The sequence below is a fragment of the Triticum urartu genome, chromosome 6A, assembly GCF_056163025.1.
Source record: "Triticum urartu cultivar PI428250 chromosome 6A, HENAU_Tu73, whole genome shotgun sequence".
Lineage (NCBI taxonomy): Eukaryota > Viridiplantae > Streptophyta > Magnoliopsida > Poales > Poaceae > Triticum > Triticum urartu.
In genome coordinates, this window is record NC_141878.1 from 567448015 (window position 1) to 567468942 (window position 20928).

General features: G+C 46.2%; 5 protein-coding genes across 7 annotated transcripts; 2 read left to right on the plus strand and 3 right to left on the minus strand.

Annotated features, from left to right (window-relative positions):
• Positions 1 to 457: 457 nt before the first annotated feature.
• LOC147966393 (uncharacterized) lies at positions 458 to 1087 on the minus strand. The gene has a single exon (XM_087530816.1). The coding sequence runs from the start codon at positions 1049 to 1051 to the stop codon at positions 458 to 460; it is 594 nt and encodes a 197-aa protein (XP_087386942.1). The 5' UTR covers positions 1052 to 1087.
• Positions 1088 to 7687: 6600 nt separating this feature from the next.
• Positions 7688 to 10453, plus strand: LOC125515106 (uncharacterized). Of its 2 annotated transcripts, none has more exons than XR_007286817.2 (2): positions 7688 to 8092; positions 9798 to 10076. XR_007286817.2 is itself a non-coding variant. In XM_048680533.2 (2 exons), exons 1-2 carry the CDS (start codon positions 8119 to 8121, stop codon positions 10175 to 10177), a joined length of 1002 nt encoding a protein of 333 aa, XP_048536490.2. In that variant the 5' UTR covers positions 8102 to 8118; the 3' UTR covers positions 10178 to 10453. The 2 variants fall into 2 exon arrangements, 1 of the variants encoding a protein (XP_048536490.2); XM_048680533.2 differs by lacking the exon at positions 7688 to 8092 and adding an exon at positions 8102 to 8740 and having other exon boundaries at positions 9798 to 10453.
• Positions 10454 to 10659: 206 nt separating this feature from the next.
• Positions 10660 to 13205, minus strand: LOC125515105 (uncharacterized). Of its 2 annotated transcripts, XM_048680532.2 has the most exons (4): positions 12606 to 13205; positions 12444 to 12500; positions 11448 to 12359; positions 10660 to 11351 (listed from the first exon to the last, which is right to left on the minus strand). In XM_048680532.2, exons 1-4 carry the CDS (start codon positions 12636 to 12638, stop codon positions 10824 to 10826), a joined length of 1530 nt encoding a protein of 509 aa, XP_048536489.1. In that variant the 5' UTR covers positions 12639 to 13205; the 3' UTR covers positions 10660 to 10823. The 2 variants fall into 2 exon arrangements, with proteins under 2 accessions (XP_048536489.1, XP_087385002.1); XM_087528876.1 differs by having other exon boundaries at positions 11448 to 12500.
• Positions 13206 to 16657: 3452 nt separating this feature from the next.
• Positions 16658 to 17005, plus strand: LOC125516963 (elongation factor Tu C-terminal domain-containing protein). Its single transcript, XM_087528877.1, has one exon. It carries the CDS (start codon positions 16658 to 16660, stop codon positions 17003 to 17005), a length of 348 nt encoding a protein of 115 aa, XP_087385003.1.
• A 702-nt stretch (positions 17006 to 17707) lies between these two features.
• On the minus strand, positions 17708 to 20154 carry LOC125515116 (uncharacterized). The gene is made up of 3 exons (XM_048680543.2): positions 19598 to 20154; positions 18649 to 19515; positions 17708 to 18554 (listed from the first exon to the last, which is right to left on the minus strand). The coding sequence occupies exons 1-3, from the start codon at positions 19628 to 19630 to the stop codon at positions 18081 to 18083; spliced, it is 1374 nt and encodes a 457-aa protein (XP_048536500.2). The 5' UTR covers positions 19631 to 20154; the 3' UTR covers positions 17708 to 18080.
• Between the last annotated feature and the right edge of the window lie 774 nt (positions 20155 to 20928).

A 20928-nucleotide genomic window follows, 5' to 3' on the forward strand; every position in this document is an offset into this window, starting at 1 on the left:
TCTGTACTGCCTCCTACTCCTGCTACTAGACTACTCAGATCTCGTGCTGTCTCGTGTCTCCCGAGCTCAGAATTCAGCATTCGGCGCCACTAGTTCCACTTTGCCCGCACTTCTTTTTTTTGGGGGGTGGGGGGGACTTTTTTCTTTTACAATCAGTGGCACTGTGGCAGCCACGCTAAGAGCATCTCCAACAGGCGCCGAACGCGCCGTGCGCAAAAAACAGCTTTAGTGCGTGCCCATTGCCTGGTTTGGCGCGGCGCGCAGTACTGGCTCCAGCAGCCGCGCTAAAATGCAGCGCGCGCGCTCATTTTACAAACTAGATGTATACATCGGAAGCATAGATAACTAGATAGATTACATAGATTTTTTAAAATGATACAAAGATATTTTACATGAAAGCATAGATTGCATAGATAAAAACGACAAACGATAAAAACTAGATAGATTGCATAGATAACTACTCTAAGTCGCTATCATCATCACCATTATCATCCTCGGCGGTGTCGTCCGAGGTATCGAGCCATATGTCCAACCAACGATCATCGTCTGCCGTGAAGAACGACTGCCCACCTGATGCAACAAGATCGGACTGCGCATTCGCCAATGCCTTCCGCCGACGCCTGTCCAACCGCTCCTCGCGGCGCCTTCGCGTGTCCTCCTCGCGGCGCCTTGCCCAGTAGACTTGCTCGTAGGCGACGTCCTCCGGGTGGCGCCGGCGCCACTCCGCCATGACCCGCTCGTCCTCCTGGGCGACGAGGAGGCGGCGCTGCCGCTCAGCGTGCTCCGCACGGTCTTGTGCCGTGTTCAGACGAGGCGGCGGGGCGACGTCCAGCGCCTGCTGGAGCGTGCACACGTCTTGGAAATTCATCTGCCCGCGCGGCCGGCCTAGGCGCCACGCCGCCGCGTCGTACGCGCGGGCGGCCTCGCGCGCCGTCCCGTAGGTGCCGGGGCCGAGCCGGAGATCGCCGGAGCGTATCTCCGAGTAGTAGCCGCCGTTGAGGCGCAGGCGGACGCCGCGGTAGCCCGGCGCTCCTCGACGGCGCGGCCGCATGGTGGCGCGTCGGTGGCGGGGCGCTAGAGCGGTGGAGGCGCGTCGGTGGCGAGCGGTGGAGGCGCGCGTGGCAGAGAGGAAGAGGAGTCGTGAAAAAGACGCGTGGCGAGCGCCGCATTTTATAGGCGCGCCGGAAGCGGTGCACCAAAAATGGCACGCGAGCTGGCGCCTTTTCACGCGCGCGCAAAAGGTTCCCACGCGCGTGAGTTTCCCGTCACCGCTGAAGCGTGGCAAAACGTTCTGCGCGCGCTAAAAACTGGGTTTACTGCACGCGCGTTTTTTGGCGCGGCCGCTGGAGTTGCTCTAAGGCATGCGGAACCATACGCATCCTTCCCCATCGTTGTGGGTCGATGTGTACAGTCAGACAGAGCTCTGGATAGGTATGGCTCCCAGTGTAGCAGAAAAGTCGTCGATTACGTTGCACCCGATATTTGTAATACGACAGCTTCGTCCAACACTCGTACGGTGCTAGTATCTTTGAGCGAACCTTGCTATACGTACGATAGAATGCATGTCCAACACTGTACGATTAGAGATAATTCAGTTTGTGGGCCTTAGCATTTAGAGATGCTTTGCTCTGGTCGTACCGGTCGGACTAGAAAATCATCGTATGCAGAACAGTTAAATAAATGGTACGTACTGAAATCAGATGAAATCCGTGTACGCATATCATTGCTCCGGGCTAAAGTGTGGGAAGTTCTCCTCGCAATACATACAAACCATTTTGAAATGCTTGTGTTTAACCAACTCATAAGAGCATCTACAGCCGGACGCTTCAAACCTTCCTCAAACGTCCGGACGAGCTGCCCAGTTACTGACCGATCACGATTTTTTGACCCATACGAACACTTCAAACGGGCCTCAAACGCCTGGGCTGACCGGCATCCCTCATATCCAGCCCAAATATGAGATGGATAAGGGGGCGCACGGGCACACTCGTCACGTCGGACTGACGAAGAGGTCCCAGTCAGAAACACCCTGAAACCCGGCAAATCCGAAGCTCGTCTCCTCTGTCGAACCGGTGGCGTCGTGTGGCGCAGTTCCGACGGGCCGCGTAATGCCTAGCGCGACTATTTAAGTCGACCGGCAGCACCGAAACCCTACCATCCATCCGCATTTTCCTCCTCCTGTCCACTGCTGCCGTCACTTTCCACTCCACCCGTCCGCCTAGTAGCCATGCCCCCACGTCGTCGGGTGAGGAGCGAGCCCTTTCTGACGCCGGAGCATCAGCTCGAGCTCCCTGAGCAGATCCGGGCTAGGCGCTCAGCCGGGATCGCCACGGGGCTACCTCCGAATGCAGTGGATCCAGAGGAGGAGGAGGATGTGGGGGCGCTGGCGACGCGGAACTGCAGGCGGAGCAGCAGGTTCCTCAATTCCCTTTGGTCGGAGTCGGCTGCGGAGGCCAGACGCCGTCGCCAGTAGGAGGTGAAGGCGCAACAGGCCGCGGAGGAGGCGGAGATGCTCGCCCTACATGGATGAGGTCGAGCAGGAGGAGGATGAGCCGGAGCCCTCCTACCCGCCCGTCCAGCCGACGCTCGGCATCGTCGTCGTGGGCATCTCCGACGACGAAGATTAGCTAGAGTGGTACATAATATGTAGTACGTATGATTTCTTTTGCATGTTTTGTATGGATTTAGGAGATGAAATATGAGCGAGGAGGATGCAAAGTGACTAATTTAAGAAGTGGTCGGTCACTGTCTACGGACGCATCCAGTAGCATCCGCGGGCATTTGAGGGACCAGATTTGCAAAGTGCAACTGTAGATACTCTAATAGAAGCAAACGTAGCCAAGCACCACGCGACACGTTAGCAAGCGTACACAAGAGGCCATGTGTCCACCTCTGCCATTGACGCCGATAACCGGAGCTCAAAGGCTTGTCACCCTCTAACCACTAACCATCCTATACGTTCAAAAGCAGCTCGAGACTGCCGCATATGGATGAAAATGATCGTCGGCCGTATCTTGGCCGCCATCCACAAAGCAAGGGTAAGAAGGTCGGGACATGGCCACTGGCAGTAGGTTGACAATGCGTCCAACTATGAATTGAAGAGCATCTCGTGGTCTCTGGAGCACTTTACGCCATTGAGTTTGAAGACATTGGAGCTAAGAATAAGGAGGAACTCCATACGACAAGGGGAGTGCCCGTCGAGAACCTCACCTCTTAAGGGCTTGTCCGGTTGCAAAAGTTTTGAAGAGGATCGGAGTGGATTGAAAAGGATTAAATCTCCTATAAGTCAAAATTCATCTCAATCACATCCAAACCTCTCAAAGAGAGGTTTAATTGAACATAGCCTAAAGGCTCAATTCAATAACCCAGAAACAGACCTCGCCGGAAAATGAGGGAAGAAAGGATAAGAGCTCAGGGCGAGCGAAGCCGACAAAAGTTGTGAAAGTGTTTTATCTACCCATGATGTCCATAGTAACTTGGTACCTAGTACTAGTACGGTGATGCACATATATCTTTTGTTTATCCGAAAATTGCGGAGGCCACTTTGTGACATAATATACCACTTTTTTCTAAAAGAAAATTCACTATGAATTGAAAATGTGAATGATTTGTCACACCATTACATGGATTCATCGCTTGTTTAGTCATTCGCGCCCGTCGCGTCCGTCGTGAACGGGTGCTCGTTGTGTTATGTATCCCTTTGATGGTTCATTTTTTGAGCTAATAAAAGTCACACTCCATCGAGTCGAAAGAGAAAGCACTTATGAGCCCACTTAACCCTTGATCCTCCAATCACAACCTTTCTAAAAAATCCATGGTGTCACGTGCTCGACTTCGCGTGCTAACCCACCTCGAGGAACACTCCGGTCCCACCTGAAATTGGCCTATGGGTACCCCTACCTTGTATCAAAATATTCTGCCGCCCACCAAGCAAACGAAACTTGTCACGATTGTATTATACATCTTTCACTAATAATAAAGCACGGATTGACTCCGTGGATTCACCGTCACAATACGCTTTTTCCCGTGAATTTACGCTTTCAGTTTTATTTCATCTATATTATTTTCTACATCCGAGGTGGTACTATTCATTCAAAAACGTTTAACTCTGGAATTTTATCCGTTCACGTGTGGGCCGCTTGCCCTGTCCGCTGGTCCGACTCCCTCGCTGTCATCGGCCCGTGTTGAATAGTCCCACCTTGCTCCCGTATAACAAATCCCACCGGTTTATATACTTTTACAAATTGGTTGTCAACAAGCCAAGCAACAGGAGCTCGATGAGACTGAACGGAATGACAATGATTGCGCTGAGTAGAGGTCGACGCGGTGACGTAAATTCACGAGCGAAGAAATAGGAGCAGGGAGGAGGGCAGCGGGGGGGTAGCAGAGGTCGATGGGGACAAGGGCCACGTACTTGGGAGTTTTTTTGGTGGGGAGATTGCTTTTTTTTAATGCCTACCGACGAGAAGCTGCCGGAGTACTCCCACCAAGCCACCGATTGTAAATTTTTTTTCTAATCGAGCACCGATTGTAATTACTTGCTTTCGTTTGTTGTTACTGTCATACTTTATTCATGACTACCACATATTATGAATATGTTATCAGATACAATAATTAAAAGTTAGCAAAATATTACAAATAAATATTTCTTGAGGGACAAGATATTTGGAGCTCATTGACTTGCTGACAATTAAAATTTCTCAACTCTGGATGTCACCGATGTCGTTGGCGAGACACGAAGGAGAGGGGGAGGGGTGAAGAGTAAGGAGAGAAAGTGACAACAATACATCTTGCTCGTGTCCTGTTTTGCCCGGCACGCCAGTCCTCCGTTTAACCATCTCTCCCGCAACTCTGCGTGCTCTAATCCTGATCACCAACGAGGCGAGATGATGATGTCCAGAGAAGTTGTCATGCTGGCGAGTGGGGTGTGCTCCTATAGCTAGCGGCAACATGTCAACAAAATAACACCAAGCATTGTAAACTATTTACCTTCCAGACATCATATTTTTAAAGTGGAAAAGTATAAATATAAATTAATGTTAATAGGGATTCAGAATAACAGTAGGACATGATAAATGGAAATAAATGGACGGATGGGACGGGTAACAATGTATCCCGTTGCAACGCACGGGCATTTATGCTATAATAATATAATTATATTGTAATCTATCCCTAATCCCTAATAATAAAGTATGGACTGACTCCGTGGGTTCACCGTCACAATACGTTTCTTTCCATGAATTTACGCTTTCAGTTTTTTTTCAATACGTCCATATTTTTTCAGTATAAATAATATGGTACTAATTTAGGGACGTCCTATATACGGTCATACATCTGGTCATCTAGCAATAAGGCGGCCCATCTGGCCGCAGCAGCCCATCCGATCAATTGGATCTCCGCATATCCATCAGCACGGGAAGCAGCGACCCAGCGATCAGAATCTAGAGGCCCATCTAGCGTGCGAAAAATAATCCCTGGTGGAAATAGGCACTGGAGCGAGCCATCGAACTCCTGCCATGGCATTCAGTCCCCAAGGGCACATGCAACCAAGCCACGCCTGATGCTTGTTTGATGGAAAGGCAAGTTGTTTTTTTATACAAACAATAGTCCCACCTCGGCTCTTGAAAGCCCATCCAACCAACTTATATACACCTATAATTTAAAATTAATAAGCTGCCTAAAGAATTAAAGTAGAGGGTCAACGTGGGTAAGGAGAAATAAGGAATAAATTCCGCTATTATTAGCCAGCAAGGAAAGGAAAGAGAAACTAAAAGAAGGAAATTGAATGGAATTTATAGGCTACATGTCCCGATGGAAATAAAAGGAGAAATTAAAATAAGGAAAGAAATTATATCAAGAAAAGAGTGTCCTACTTCACGTAAAATGCATGATGGTTATCAACATGGCCGATATTTTCGTCCATTGTCCAATACCTTTTAAATTGTATATGTACGTGCAATACTATATGAACTTCAAGTCGTACATTCTTGACGGTCGCCTTCGGTCTAGGAATAGGGTGATGAGGGCGTCGACATTTAGGCTGGCTGGCTGGCGGCGTGCATCAGTCGATGGCCTTCGACTTTTGGCTCTAGATCGAGGCACTCAGAGCGTGAGGATCGTCCTAGGCACGCCGCAATCAAGTACGGCCAAAGGCACTAGGTGCGCTCACAGGTACAATGACGCCTTAAATACATGACCCTTGGCGCCGACGCGTCAGCCGGTACGACGCTAATCCCCTACAAGCGACGGAGAAAACAAAGCAGCGTCAGTAGCGGTTACTCTGCTAACGAAGTACACAAGAAAGACAGGGGTAGGTAGCACCCTATCATTTAGTATTTTGCAATTTGGGCTTCCAATTTATTTTATTTATGGATACGTTTCTACTTTCTTTGTTTGTTCGTCGAAAACTTCACGAAGGACTCCGGCTCTCTGACCACTTGAATGTGCCACACACCTGTGAGATGAATCAAGACAGTGTCTCCAACATGAGACTTACATGATTTTTTTTCTCCGTTGCAATGCACAAGCATATTTGCTAGACGTTTAAAACTCTATGACGTTTTGACATTAAACCCACGGTACATATCAAATGTTTTTTAAAATACTCATATCACCGTAACTTCAAATTTAACATGTTATATATAAAATTTGATTAGAAAAATATATAGAACCTGAATAAGATGTTATGTTACCTGTTAACCATTTAAAAAACTATCTAGGGTGCAATCTGGATCAACAGTACATATCAAATGTTTTTAAAAATACTCATATTTTTTAAACCGTAACTCTAAATTTAACATGTTGTATATGGAATTTGATTAGAACAATATATAGAATATGAATATGATGTTATTTCACATGTTAACCATTCAAAATAAACTATCGATGATGCAATCTTAATCAACGCTACATATCAAATGTTTTTTGAAATACTCATATCTTCTAAACTGTAACTCTAAATTTAACATGTTATATATGGAATTTGATTAGAAAAATATATAGAATCTTAATATAATGTTATTTTATCTTTTAACCATTAAAAAAAAATACTATCCAGGGTGCAATCTTAATCAACGATGCATTATTCGTCTTCCTTTCATATTGGTACTGATCCGGATTGTAGATGAACATCTCAACAAAATCAGGATTGGAGACGAAATTGAAGATCTCTTGCCCTTTTCTTTGTGTGTAGTAAATCTACACCCAAGCTTTGTTTAAATAGAAGACATGTGGAATCTTGAACTTGCGCTTTTGTAGGCAAAGACCATCTTTATTTGGGCCGTAGTTACAAATACTTAGATTATAGACCATTTTGTGTAAATTAAGAGTGTGCGGTATTCTTTTCTCCCGTTGCAACGCACGAGTCTTTTGCTAGTATTTTTGTAAACCATATACAGTACTACGAATTATAGTTGGAAAGCCTTGAATTTGGTCCTAATTTGTTCACCGCGAAGATGGAAACCAGGCACGGCACGCGACACCGCGTGGTGCGTGGACCATGCGCAAGCAAAGATCCAAATCGGCGCCATTTAAAATATTTTGATCACCTGCCAAAAACAGGTGGCGCTACTGTTTAATTTTTGGCCGAAACCGAAGGGATTGACAGGTCATGGCGTGATTTCAGGGACAGATGGTTGGTGGAGCGCGTCCGATGCGTTGTCCATCTCTGGCTTTGCCTATGTATAACGCAGCGCTGTCCGGAGGCAGCTCTGTCTTCTCCCCCTTGAGCCGCCGCACTGTTCTTCTTCTTCCTCCCCCAGCAGGCACCCCTCTTCTTCGTCTGAAGAACTCACCAAATAGCCAAGGCTCCTTCATCACCAACAGGCAAATCAAGTTCTCCATGGCTCCAGCGGCTGCAGCCCAACCCCCCTTCATGTGCCACACAGCCCAAGCAGCAGTTCTTCTTCATGTCTTCTCCTTGAGAAGGGGAAGAAGAACATCGTTGGACACCATGGACAGAGAAGGAGAAACAGCCAACTGGTGGGGAGTGGGGAGCAGCACCTAAGAGGAAGGAAGCCATGGGATTCAACATCATCTGCAAGCAAGATTTGGTTTGCAGGAGTGGAGCTCATGGGGGTTCAGCACCATCTGTGTAAGTCCTCTGACCAGGCTCTGAAGATGGATTTGCAATGCGTTTTTTGTTGCTGCTTCTGCTGCCTTGCATATGCTTGGTTTGCTCCTTGCATTCTCTTTGTTTTTCCTTGCTACAGAGCCCCGGAAACAGCACTAGCAAATTCTCTCGTATCCTCCCTGCTCGTACTAAAGCCCCCGCCGATCCGAACCAACCGAATTCCCCTCCCCCGCCCGCACATCTGCCCCCGCTCCGCACCCCGAAATCCCCCGCCCCTCCCCCTCTCCCCCGATCCATTCTCTCCCCTCCTCCCACCTGGCCGACGCCATGGCCTCGACGGGATCCCCACCGCCGCCCTGCTCTCGGGGAGACCCCCGCCGCCGCCCTGCCGTCCAGCGGACCCCCACCGCCGCCATGCCCGCGACGAGGTCCCCACCGCCGCCCTGCCCTACGGGCGTTCTCTACCGCCGCGCTTCTCTGCAGGCGATCCCCACCGCCGCCATGCCTGCGAGGAGGCCCCATCGACGCCCTGCCCTACGGGAGATCCCTACCGCCGCGCTCTTCTGCGGGCGAGCCCCACCACCGCCCTGCTCTCCCGGAGTTCCCCGCCGCCGCCCAGGGAGATCCCGGCGGCAGCCCTCCCCTCCGGCAAGACGCGGTTCTCGCCCGGTGAGTTCCATTTCCTCGTCCCTACCTTTCCCCTCGCAATCCGGTCGTCGATTTGGATGCGAGGTAGTCCGAGATCCGTTCCTCGATCCGTTCGCAGGCAGCGTGATATCCGTTCCGCTCGTGCGAGATACTCTAGTTATCCGTTCCTTAGTTCGATTCCTGGTTCGTGTTCCATTAGGGCTTAGCGATTGGATCTTGTGTTGTCGGTTCAGTCTTCTGTATTGGATCTCGGTTACTCATTCATCGGCAGTAGTTCATGAGTTTGAAGGATCTGTTATTATACTAGTTTTAATCATATTACTGATTGTGCTAGATATACAGTTTTACTAGAAATCAGCCGTCGGTTTGCCCTGTCTGGTCTTCGGGTTTTCACATGGGGGATGGATGAGGCCAGCGGGGCTCTCACATCGGGTGTGCCAATGAGCCAGTGGTGGTCCGCCGGAATATGATTCGCAAAGCCCAACAATGCCTGTTGACTGACATTTTACATTTAATCAGTTATTCAGTTTTCATGTTTTATTATTTTGTACTCAATCCTCAGTCTTGATAACCGCTTGTTTTATAGTATCGTATTTTGTCCTCAATCGTCAATCTTCATTATCATGCTCTGTTCCTTTAGTCTTTGGTTTCTCTTTGTTCAGTCTCCACCCTCTTTGTTTAGTCCCAATCCTCAGTACCTCTTTCTGCATTTGTCGGTTTAAATTAAGAATAAGAAGCTTGGTAAACAAGCAGGAAGATGCTCATTTTGCTCACCTTTTCACTTATGCCTATGTCTTTTAATTATGTATTTTCCTCAAGTCATATAGATTAACCCAGAAGGCTAACTTGATGATTGTACCATGTTAATTTCTCAATGTGCTTACACTACATATAGCTAAGGGTGTGCTTCACCATCTAAATCCAACATCATGTTACTTAACTCCTATTTTCCTCATCCCATCCCTTCTGCATTTTTGCCCCTCATTGCTATGCACCATAGCTGCCCTACAATTGTCGGCTTTAGTTCTAGACTCTTGAACTCACTCTTTGTTTTTTCGTATAATTTCATCATGTGCAGAGAAGTGGGAGGGCTACTACTTCCTTGAAGATGCCGAAGGCTATCTGTTCCAGGAGGCCGATGGTGGGTTCTACTTTTTGGAGTGCTTTGAAGGGGAGGGCTACTATTACCAAAGCGAAGAAAGTGACTACTTTCACACCGGACAAAGTCTATATGACAAGGATTACGGCCTGCAGACCCTTGATTCTGAGCTACAGGCACTCTCCCTCCACAGCGACCTCGGCAAGCGGGGCCAGCTCCTGGAGGAGCGCTGCAAGGGGAGCAAGGCGCGGGACGATGACTGCCGCGACGGTGGCTCTCCTTGCCTGAAAGTTCTTGAGGCTTCAGGAGTCTCCGGGCATCGTCATATTGCTAGGCGTGAGCCAAAGAAAGGTGTCTAGTTCCTGCTGGCAGAAGTGGATAATCTTCTTGTTGGCGAAACCCATGTTCTGATCACTCAGTAGCGCTCTAGTTTGGATTTTCTAGCCGTGTCCACTTTCACTTCCTATGAAGTGATATCCTCAACTGCGTCTTGTAATCAGCCTCAAAAGATCTACACAGACCTGACTGGACCTGATGTAATGCGTTGCTTGTGATTGTAGAAGAGTTGTCATTGGTACGTTGAAGAAATTTGCAATGAAGTCTTCAGAAAGCCAAGAGATTCGTGCTATTTTTCAGGGCATGAAAAGCATATGGTATCGTATTAAAGTAGTACTTGGCTTTTAACCTTAGAAAGGTTTTTTTTTCTGAGACAGTTTAACCTCATAAAGGTGCCACATGGCACAAACGATTGGGGGCCCAACATAATAACTTCATACTCCCGTGTACATCTAGATTTTGTCCCAAACTTATAGAAAAAAGTAGCAGCATTTATGACACTGAATTGGTATCGGTACATCCGTCTAATACGTAGTTGGTAAAAATTTCTAATCTTTGACTTGGGGCAAAATGTAGATGTACACTTATTCATGGACGGAGGGAGGAATTCAATCCAAGTAAAACATGACAGGAAAGGTGGTTATGGAACAAACTGCCTATACAAATCACTTAGGACCGGAAGTGAATCACAGCACGCGAAGCCAAACCCAACCCCTCAGTTATCTGCTTCATCTCCTCGGCTGTCTGTGGATATCTTGATGGACAAACCTTTACCTTGATCTCGGGATCCAAGTCACCACAGCTCCCGCACACTTTCCTGTCGTACAGAGATATCTCTGTTATATTAACCGCATGTTCCACAACACATCTGATGTATCGCTTAAAATTGTCGTTGGGTTGGAAGCCATAGATGGTGAGCTTAGCCAGATTCTTGTGCTTGAAATCAGGTGCATATGGCTTCCAATTCACGTCTGCCTTTTCGCAGTAACCATTTTTCTTCCGAGCTTCTTCGTCTGTCAGCATTATGCACCAATGATCCCTTACCGCGACACACAGCTCTTCTAGGGTGGGTGCAGCTTCAAGAATAAACATCGTCCAAGCTAAATCACATCCTTCAGGAAGATTGTCTAGATTCACATGCTGTAGTTTGCCGAGCACAGGCGTGAGCAGTTTCGGGCATTCTGGTAGAACCCAGATCTGTAATAGAAATAAACAATTTAAATTTTTACTATTGTCACATATAACCATCATATAGGAATGGACAGATATGATTCATATGACTAATGAGTGTACCTTTTCACTTTCAAAATCAAGATGCAGATTGCTTATGTTCGGAACATTAGCAAGGAGCTGACTTAACTCCAGAGTCTTCTCCCAACGGACACCAGTTTTAGTGAGGCTCAGCTTTGAAAGCTGTGGTACAAAACCAAAATACAGGGGATCTTCATAAGAGTACCAATTATTATACCTCACTCGTTGGAGTTTTGGTAGACATGTCAGCTCAACTCTTGAAAATTCCCCGTAGTCTACCTCAAGCTCAACAAGCTGAGCATGTTCTACTTGCAGCACAGAATCGATCCCTGAGTCGCACTCGGTTAAACGCAAAGATGCCAAGAGTTTGCAAGTGCTGAGAATGTTGGTGATGTCCAGTTCACCAAACCTCATATTGCGCAGCCACAGGCGCCTGAGTCCAGCAAATGCATCTGGGAAAGCACCAACAAAATTATTTAACTGATTCGCAAATTGGAGAAGATCGGCAGGAGAGCAGTCCGTATAAGCCTTCTCCGTTATGATCTCAAACTCAGCTGCGCCAACCTTCTGGGTTGCCATGGCACGGGCAACAGATCTTCCAATGGTGAGAGAGACATGTGGCATCAAGACGAATCTGATTTTAAGTTTAGTAATGGCGATCTTCGGATTCCTTGTGCACAAGATGCTATCCGTTACACGAGCCACAGCATTGTTGGTTCGGAGAACTTCACCGCGGCTGAAAACACAAGCTTTATCATGGTGACCTGGAACGGAACCAGCACTTAAGAAGAACTGCGAGAGCATGGTGGGGAGATTCAGCATTTGCTTGGAGAGGATGCAGGTCCTTATAGCATCAAGTGTGTCCACCCTCTCCAGAATGTTGAGCAGGAGGTCATTGGGCAGATTGCTAAGCCTGTCGCCATTGTCAGCAGCGGCTCCATTGCGAGCTGATTTCTGCATTGCATTTAGCAGTAAGAACAAATAATAAACCTTCTGAGGATGAACCTTGCACAACAGACAAACACCAGGCACACTTACATTCCGCCTGCGACGACCATTCTTGTTGCCAGCAGCGGCTTCATTGCGAGCTGATTTCTGCATTGCATTTAACAGTTAAAAACAACAACAAATCAGCGTCCTAGCCATGAGGATGAATCGAAGGGAAGGACAAACATCAGGCACAAAAGAAGCAGCACTTACATTGCGTCTGTGACCACCACTTTTGTTTTTCATGGCTGATCGGATCAACAAATGGCCTTAAGATTTCTACCTTATTGGATCTGCGACAACAAAATTAATCCTCACTCCTACTCCTCTGTTTACTTGGACCGCCGCAACAAAGCAGACTAATCGCCGGTGAAAAACAAATCGGGGACGCCAATTTATTAGATCGATATAGGCGGCCCCTCCTCCTCCGACTCGGCCGGCTCTCCTCCAAGAGGGAGGAGATTATTCAGAGGAGAGGGAGGAGGATCCGGATTACAACTTCTCACCAGACAGACTCCGAATAAAAATCAATCCTTTTGGGCTGCCCTCGCCGCGCAATCCGAAATCGACCTCCTCTCTTCCCCGATTGCACAAGGAAATCAAATCTTCTCCCGCTTCCGTCTCCCGGGAGATTAGTTCCCCCGGAACGCAGCCAGGCATAATTACCCAGGCTGCAGAGGTGGTGGCCGGCGGCGGACGGCAGGGCCGGGGGTCGGGGTTGTCACAGGGGATGGAGGCGTAGGAGAGTGGTGGGTGGCCGGCGGAAGACGGCAGGTTGGGTAGGGAGGCTGTCGCAGGGGATGGCACGCGGTAGAGTGGCGGGGGGGGGGGGGGGGGGGGGGGGGGTTGCCGCAGGGGACGGCAGCGCCTGCGGCCGACGGGGCCGCAAGGTCGGCTATGGTTTCCTCTTATGCTACCATTTTGTTTTTTGAGAGAAAGTTCCTCTGATTTTCATTCCCAAGCGTTTGGGCCACTTGACTCAACATCCTAAGCGGTAGGCCATTCTTCTTCGGCCCACCGATAGAAAAATAAACATCTGAAAAAACAAAATTAGCGCCAATGATTTTATTATCTCAAAGGAAAAGCTCCAATGATTTTTTAGGAGGGGGACTTTTGATCTGTGGGTGTATATACACCCTTTATGAAAATAAATTAATAGCAAACCAACCTGTGATTGGATAGTTAGGTGGATAGTGGTATCTTGCATTTTCCTCCGTTCAATGGAATGATGACTTGTGAAAAAAATCACAAAAAGAAAAATCCCCTTTGACTTCTTTTCATAAAAAATAACTTTTTGGCAAAAATAGTATGAATAGTGCCTTATAATAACAAATGAATTTGTTATTTTTGCCATGAAGTCAACGCTCGTTTTTTTGTCGTGAAAAATTATATACTAGTGCAAAAGAAAGTCAAGTTTATTTTAAAAAACTTCCGGACTATTTTGTTTTTTTGTAATTATTAAAAGAATCCCAAATACGGTGCAGATACAACAAGAAACTAAAGAGTATTTCCCTAATTTTATACTCCTACTTGTACAAAGCCTATGAGTTGTCGCGGTCAATGTCCAAGGACGTGTTTGGTTGAGTTTTTTTTCCTCTTTGCATGTGTGTCAAAGATGAGCTTGGCTGAGATAAAATGGACTAAAAACTAGCATCGGCACATAATTTGGTGTATCTAGGTTGGCTCATGAGGGAATCAATATTGACCCACCGTTTGGTTGCTTGCGTTGTAGTGGGCGCACAAACTATACGGTGCTTAGTTGCAAACTATATAAGATGCTATCACCACTTCCCACTAGTGGTGACCTTACCACACATGATCTGAACTTAGTTTCAGTCCTAAGTAGATAATAAATCATAGTTCATCCTATCTACTAACAAATATCAATACAAATATAACAGACAAATGGCTCAATTGGTGAAAGTTCATCGATGTTGAACTAGATGGAAGTCCATCCCGTCCTCCTCCTCCTCCTCCTCCTCTTCTTCTTCTTCTTCTTCTTCTTCTTCTTCTTCTTCTTCTTCTTCTTTGTATTGATATCTGTTAGTTCTCACAGAATGAAAAAAACAAGAACAAGCTTAACCTGGTTGAGAAAAGTGTGGAATGGCTTCTGTTGCAGGATCTTAAATCTATTCTTCAGAGCTCCAAATGCCCTCTCAACCCGTAACTCTAAGGCTGGAGTGTCTGAGATTAAACAGTTCATGTGGAGTCCTTGGATAGTTCCTACCAGAGAACTTGTTCAAATGGTACCTGGTTTTGTTGATCTTCCGGAGAGGTGATAATCAATACCACAATGATGTGGAGTCATTGAGTAATCAAATGGTTGATGGAGATAATGATAGAGACACAATTGCAACAAAGATGTGGGAAGATTATGTCATTTATCGGCAACCGTAGTAAAGAAGATGCGGGGAGAAGTGAGGATGTGGGAAGAGTTAGTTATCTGAACTCTTTGTTTCTTTTCATAACTTTTAGTGCATAACTTTTTTATGACTAGGTTAGATAATAATGTTACTAACATTATTGTGCCCAACAAGTATGATGTTTGGAAGAGGTTCTCCGAAGTTCCTGGCTCCGTACAAGAAGTTGTCACCAAAAGCTTGTAGACAAAAAGGAAAGGGACATCTCCAAAAGGTTGTACCTCAAAAAGGAAAGGGGGATCTACAAAAGGTAATACTACACCTCGTTGTCCTAGGTGTTGTAAAATGGTTCCTTGTTGTCCTAGGTGTTGTAAAGATCGGTGTCCTGAACACATCCCACAGTCCTCCACACCACCCTGGCCACTGGGCATGTAAAGCAAAGATGCTGGGACGTTTGCCTGTCCCTACAAAAAGAATATCTAGGAGCCCCTCCCCAATTTGCCTACTCATGACATCTTTGGTTGCAGAAATATTTGGATCTTAAGAGGTAGCTTGGATTTCCAAATCCACCTATAATCACATCTAGCAATGTGTCTTTCCAAATATTCATAAACAGATTTGGTCGTGAAACGTTTTTTCTTTCCCAGCATCCAAATGATCTGGTCAGGTTCACTACAAAGCGACCAAGATCCAACAATGGACATGAGCTCATCCCACTGCTCCAACTGCGGAGGATGCAAGTTCCTTCTAAAGAAGTCGCCACCAAGGTTACCACAGAAAGCAGCCACCGTGATTTCCCGGTTATTACAAATACTGTATAAAAGAGGAAATTTAACACATAGAGGAGGATTATCGTTCAAAGAATCAACCCATACTCTAGCTAAGTTGCCAGAGTTGAGCACTATCCCTCTGCCAGCTAAATAGTGCTCTTTAACCTTCATGATGGCTCGGTGAATCTCCAAACTTACTTCTCACCGAGGTCACTGTGTCTCTCTTGAGATACTTGGCATGGATCACATTCTGCCAAAAGCCCTGGTGTGTCTCAAGTTCCCACCTCCACTTAACGAGTAAGCTAATAGTTTGTCCGCGAAGGTCTTTAACCCCCAAGCCCCCGTTGTTTTTGGATCTGCAGATCCGGGCCCATTTAACCAAATGATAACGTTTGCGGCCATTATTTTCTTGCCAGAAGAACCGTTTTACGATGTTTATCAAGGTTTTTAATCATCATCTTAGGAAGTAGAAACATAGACATGTAATAGTAAATGATGCTTGTAAGAGAAGAACATAGGAGAGTAAGTGTTCCCGCCGACGACGCTGCATTACAAATCCAAGACTCACACCGTTTAAGAAATTTGTCGTCAACAAAATTCCACGCTAGGCTACGAAGAGTAGAAAAGCTAACCGGTACTCCCAACTATTTCATTGGAAGTGCCCGATCTGACAATTGAAAAGCTCAGCATAGAAAGCCAACATGTCATCGTCTCCCCCAACACATAGCATTTCACTTTTTAGGAAATTAATTTTTAGCTCCAACATGAATTCAAAACAGAAGAAGTTTAAGCTTAACAACAACCTCTTTATCATGCTCGAAACATATGACCGTATCATCATCATATTGAAGTATGGCAACTCCCCCTTCAATAAGATCCGAAGCAAGCCCTGTTATCATCTTTTCTTTTTGAGCATTAAGAATCATCTTCGAAAGAGTTTCCATCGAAAGAGTTTCCACCGAAAGAGTCCGTTGAGATGCACCACGGGTCTCTCCTGGAGGCGCTTCCCGGTGACAATGTTGGCTTCAATGTCAAGAACGTTGCTGTGAAGGATCTGAAGCGTGGGTTTGTTGCATCCAACTCCAAGGATGATCCTGCCAAGGAGGCATCCAACTTCACCTCCCAGGTTATCATAATGAACCACCCTGGTCAGATTAGCAACGGTTACGCCCTAGTGCTGGACTGCCACACCTCCCACATTGCTGTCAAGTGCAAGTGTGCTGAGCTGGTGACCAGGATTGACAGACGATCTGGTAAGGAGCTGGAGGTGTGCCCGAAGTTCATCAAGAAAGGTGATTCTGCCATTGTGAACATGATTCCCACCAAGCCCATGGTTGTGGAGACCTTCGCCACCTACCCTCCCTTTGGCCGTATCACTGTGCATGACATGAGACAAACTGTTGCTGTTGGTGTCATCAAGGGCGTGGAGAAGAAGGATCCTACCGGTGCCAAAGTTACCAAGGCTCCGCGCCATCAAGAATAAATGAGTGCTTCAGTATTTGCCATCAAGTTATCTAGCAGAACTTGTAGTGTAAAGTCCTTTTTTGGAGAATTTTTAGTGTCCACTGTAAGAAGTGCTTCAGAACTAACAAATTGCAGTCTGTCTTACATAGTGTCCTTTGTAAGAAATGGATATTAGGTTCTCTTCTTCTTTTTTGCCAGAAAATATTCATGTGTACTTCATGTGAAGGGTCAGAATGACTCATTGTCCAGGTTAAATAGTAATACTACTACTTTGCTATCTTATACCAAGAGAAAGCAAGCTGCTATTAAGATGTCTGCCATCGATTTATCTAGCACAAGCGAAATCAAAACATCCAGGGCACAAACCCACTCTGGCATCGAGTTATCTAGCATAAGTTGTAGTGTAAAAGCTTTCTTTGGATAATTTTTAGTGTCCGTTGTAAAAAGTGCTCGCAAGAGCGAATGAACTGCTGGTCTTGCATAATTTTAGTGTAAAAACTTTCCTTGGGTAATTCTCTGTGTTGCTCTCTGGTTTGTCAGAAAAATACCCAAGTGTTTGTTTCAGCATATGGTGCTTCTGTGTGATGTTCAGAAAGTTAATTCAAACATAGATGAGTGTAAACGCAAATATCTGGTCATGCACAATTTTCCTTCAAAAGGAACATCAAAGCACGTACCATTGCAATAAATTGTCTAATTATTATTTCAACATTGGTGTGCATAATGATGAAGTGATGTCAACTTGTTTCTAAACTTCACCATAGTTCACAATTATTATTTCCACAGGATGCATCACAAACACCATAATACTTCCCAATAATTAAAAAGCTTCAATTGAAATGAAAGCGTACAAGCACAATAACTTTCATCAACTCCTTCCATTTATGAAGACGATAGTACATATGACTTAAAAACTGCAACATACTACTAACTCTGTAAAGAAATGCAGACGTTTTAGGTCACTAAAGTAGTGATCTAAACGTCCTACATTTGTTTACAGAGGGAGTACCATAGTAATGTTATGCATCTCATTTTTCCAATTAGGACTGTAAGTGAACCACAGCACCCGAAGCCAAACCCAACCCCTCAGTTATCTACTTCCGCTCCTCGGTTGTCGGTGGATATCTTGATGGACAAACATTGTCATGGATCTCAGGATCCAAGTCACCATAGCGCCCACACACCTTTCTGCCGTACAAAGATATCTCTGTTATATTAACCGCATGTTCCACAACACATCCTATGCATCTCATAAAATTGTCATCGGGTTGGAACCCATAGATGGTGAGCTTAGCCAGATTCTTGTTCTTGAAATCAGGGGCATATGGCTTCCACTTCACGTCTGCCTTTTCGCAGAAACAATATTTCTTCCGCAACTCTTTGTTTGTTATCATTATGCACCAATGATCCCACACTGTGATGCACAACTCTTTTAGGGAGGGTGCAACTTTAAGAATAAACATTGTCCAAGCTAAATCACATCCTTCAGGAAGATGGTCCAGATTCACATGTTGTAATTTGTTGAGCACAGGCGTGACTAGTTTTGGGCATTCTGGTAGAATCCAAATCTGGGATAAAAAACGTTTAACAAAATTACTGTTGATACATATACCCATCATAAAGTGAGAATGGACAGGTATGATACAAATGACTAATGGGTACCTTTTCACTTCCAAAATCCAGATGCAGATCGCCTAGGGAAGGAACATTAGCAAGGAGCTGACTTAACTCGAGAGTCTTGTCCGAACGAATGCCAGTTTTAATAAGGCTCAGCTTTGAAAGCTGTGGTAGAAAACCAAAATACAACGGATACTCAGAAGAGAACCAATTATCATAGGTCAACCGTTGGAGTTTTGGTAGACATATCTCGACCTCAATCTCAACAAGTTGATCATGTTCTACTTGCACCACAGAATGGAACCCTGAGTCACAACGGGTTAAACGCAAATACTCCAAGCGCTTGGAAGTGCTGAGGATCTTGGGAATGTCCAGTTCACCAAACCTCATATTTTCCAGCAACAGGCTCGTAAGGCCAGCAAATGCACGCGGACAAGCACCAAATAAATCATTGAACTGTTTCGCAAACTGGAGGAGGTCAGCAGAAGAGCAGAGGCCATGATGCTTCTTCGTTACAATCTCAAACTCAGCTGTGCCAACCTTCTGGGTTGCCATGGCACGGGCGACAGATCTTCCAATGGTGAGAGAGTTATCAGGCAACAAGACAAATCTAATTTTGAGTTCGCTGATGGTAACTTCCGGGCTCCTTGTGCTCAAGATGATATCCGTTACATGAGCCACAACACGGTTGGTTCTGAGCACTTGCTTGAGGCTGAAAGTTAGGTAGAAGCGCAAGAGCATGGTAGGGAGCTTCAGCAATTGCTTGGAGAGGATGCAAGTCCTTATAGCATCGAGCGTGTCCACCCTCTCCAGAATGTTGAGCAGAAGGTCATTGGGCAGATTGCTAAGCCTGTTTTCGATTACATTGCTTGCAGCGGCTTCGTCGCGAGTTGCTTTTTGCGTTGCATTTAGCTGGAACAACAAATAATCAGCATTTTGAGGATGAACCTTAGGTTGTGTACAAAACACCAGGCACAAAAGAAGCAGCACTTACATTGCGTCTGCGACGACTGCTTTTGTTCTTCATGGCTGATGATCGGATCAACAAATGTCTTTGCCGTATGTACTTTGTTGGATCTGTGACAATGGCGGACGCCCGAGCTGGCCTGAAATCGCCCTCCTTCTCCTCCTGTTGTGTTTATTTAGGCCGACGCCACAAAGCAGACTAATCTCCTTCGAAAGGGAGGAGGATCGTGATTAAAAGTTTTGAGCAAACAGACAATGAATTCGAAATTAGTCCTCTCTTCCCCGATTGCACAAGGAAATCAACTCTTCTCCCGCCCCCGTCTCCCGCGAGATTGCTTCCCCTAAACGCAGCCAGGCGTAATAACACAGTTGGTGGCCGACGGCGGAGGGGAGTGGTGGCGGCCGACTGCGGACGGTAGGGGCGGGGTCTGCGTTGTCACAGGGATGGCCGCGGAGGAGAGTGGTGGCGGCGGGCGGCGGGCGACGCAGGGGATGGCGGCGGGGTAGAGTGGTGGTGGACGGCGGTGGAGCGGGAGGGGTTGCCGAAGGGGCGGCGCCTGCGGCCGAGTGGATAGATCCGCACGAGTTTTCTTTTTCGGTTATGCTTCCTCGTATGCTAGCATTTTTTTACAGAGAGATTTTTTCTCAAAAAAAACATTTTTTTTTACAATCAAAAACCTTAACATGGCCAAGTTTTTGGGCAACATGGTTCGCCTCTCTAGGGCAGTAAATTTATTTAGATAAGTTCCTTTTTATAGAAGAATACATTAATATCGTGAATATACCAATTACACTCCGCATCAATAAGGCATCGAAAGACATCAGGGATGAACACACCCAAAAACAAAAATAAAAAAAGATAGAAATATAAAAACAAAGACCTCGTCGCAGTGATGAAACACTCACAACAACAACACTCTAACCACCACCAAAAACGACACCCAGATTACATAAGAGGTTCTCCAAAAGCGACGCCTCCAGGAAGGAAATAATGCACACGCATTGTTGTCGCCCGATCAATGATCTTGAGTTTTCACCCTGGAGAGAGTCTGAGATCCCAAAAACAATGCCTTTGCAAGACCATTGTCAGGTACAACCAATGAAGGCCAGACCTTGGGCTTTCACCCTGGAGATCATGGCTCGGTGGTCGAGAAGCACCCCCAAAAATGTTGTACACATGTGTTGCCACCCCCTCCTAACAAGGTCGCCGCTGCAAGTCTTCAACACCGGACACACAGGAAAAAAAACTATGCCGCCATTCTTCAATGCAACCAAAACTCCTCTCTGCCGTTACAAGTCTCCAATCACAGCCACCATGACTTTCTTCACCACTGTCAACACCGTGAAAATCTATACTTA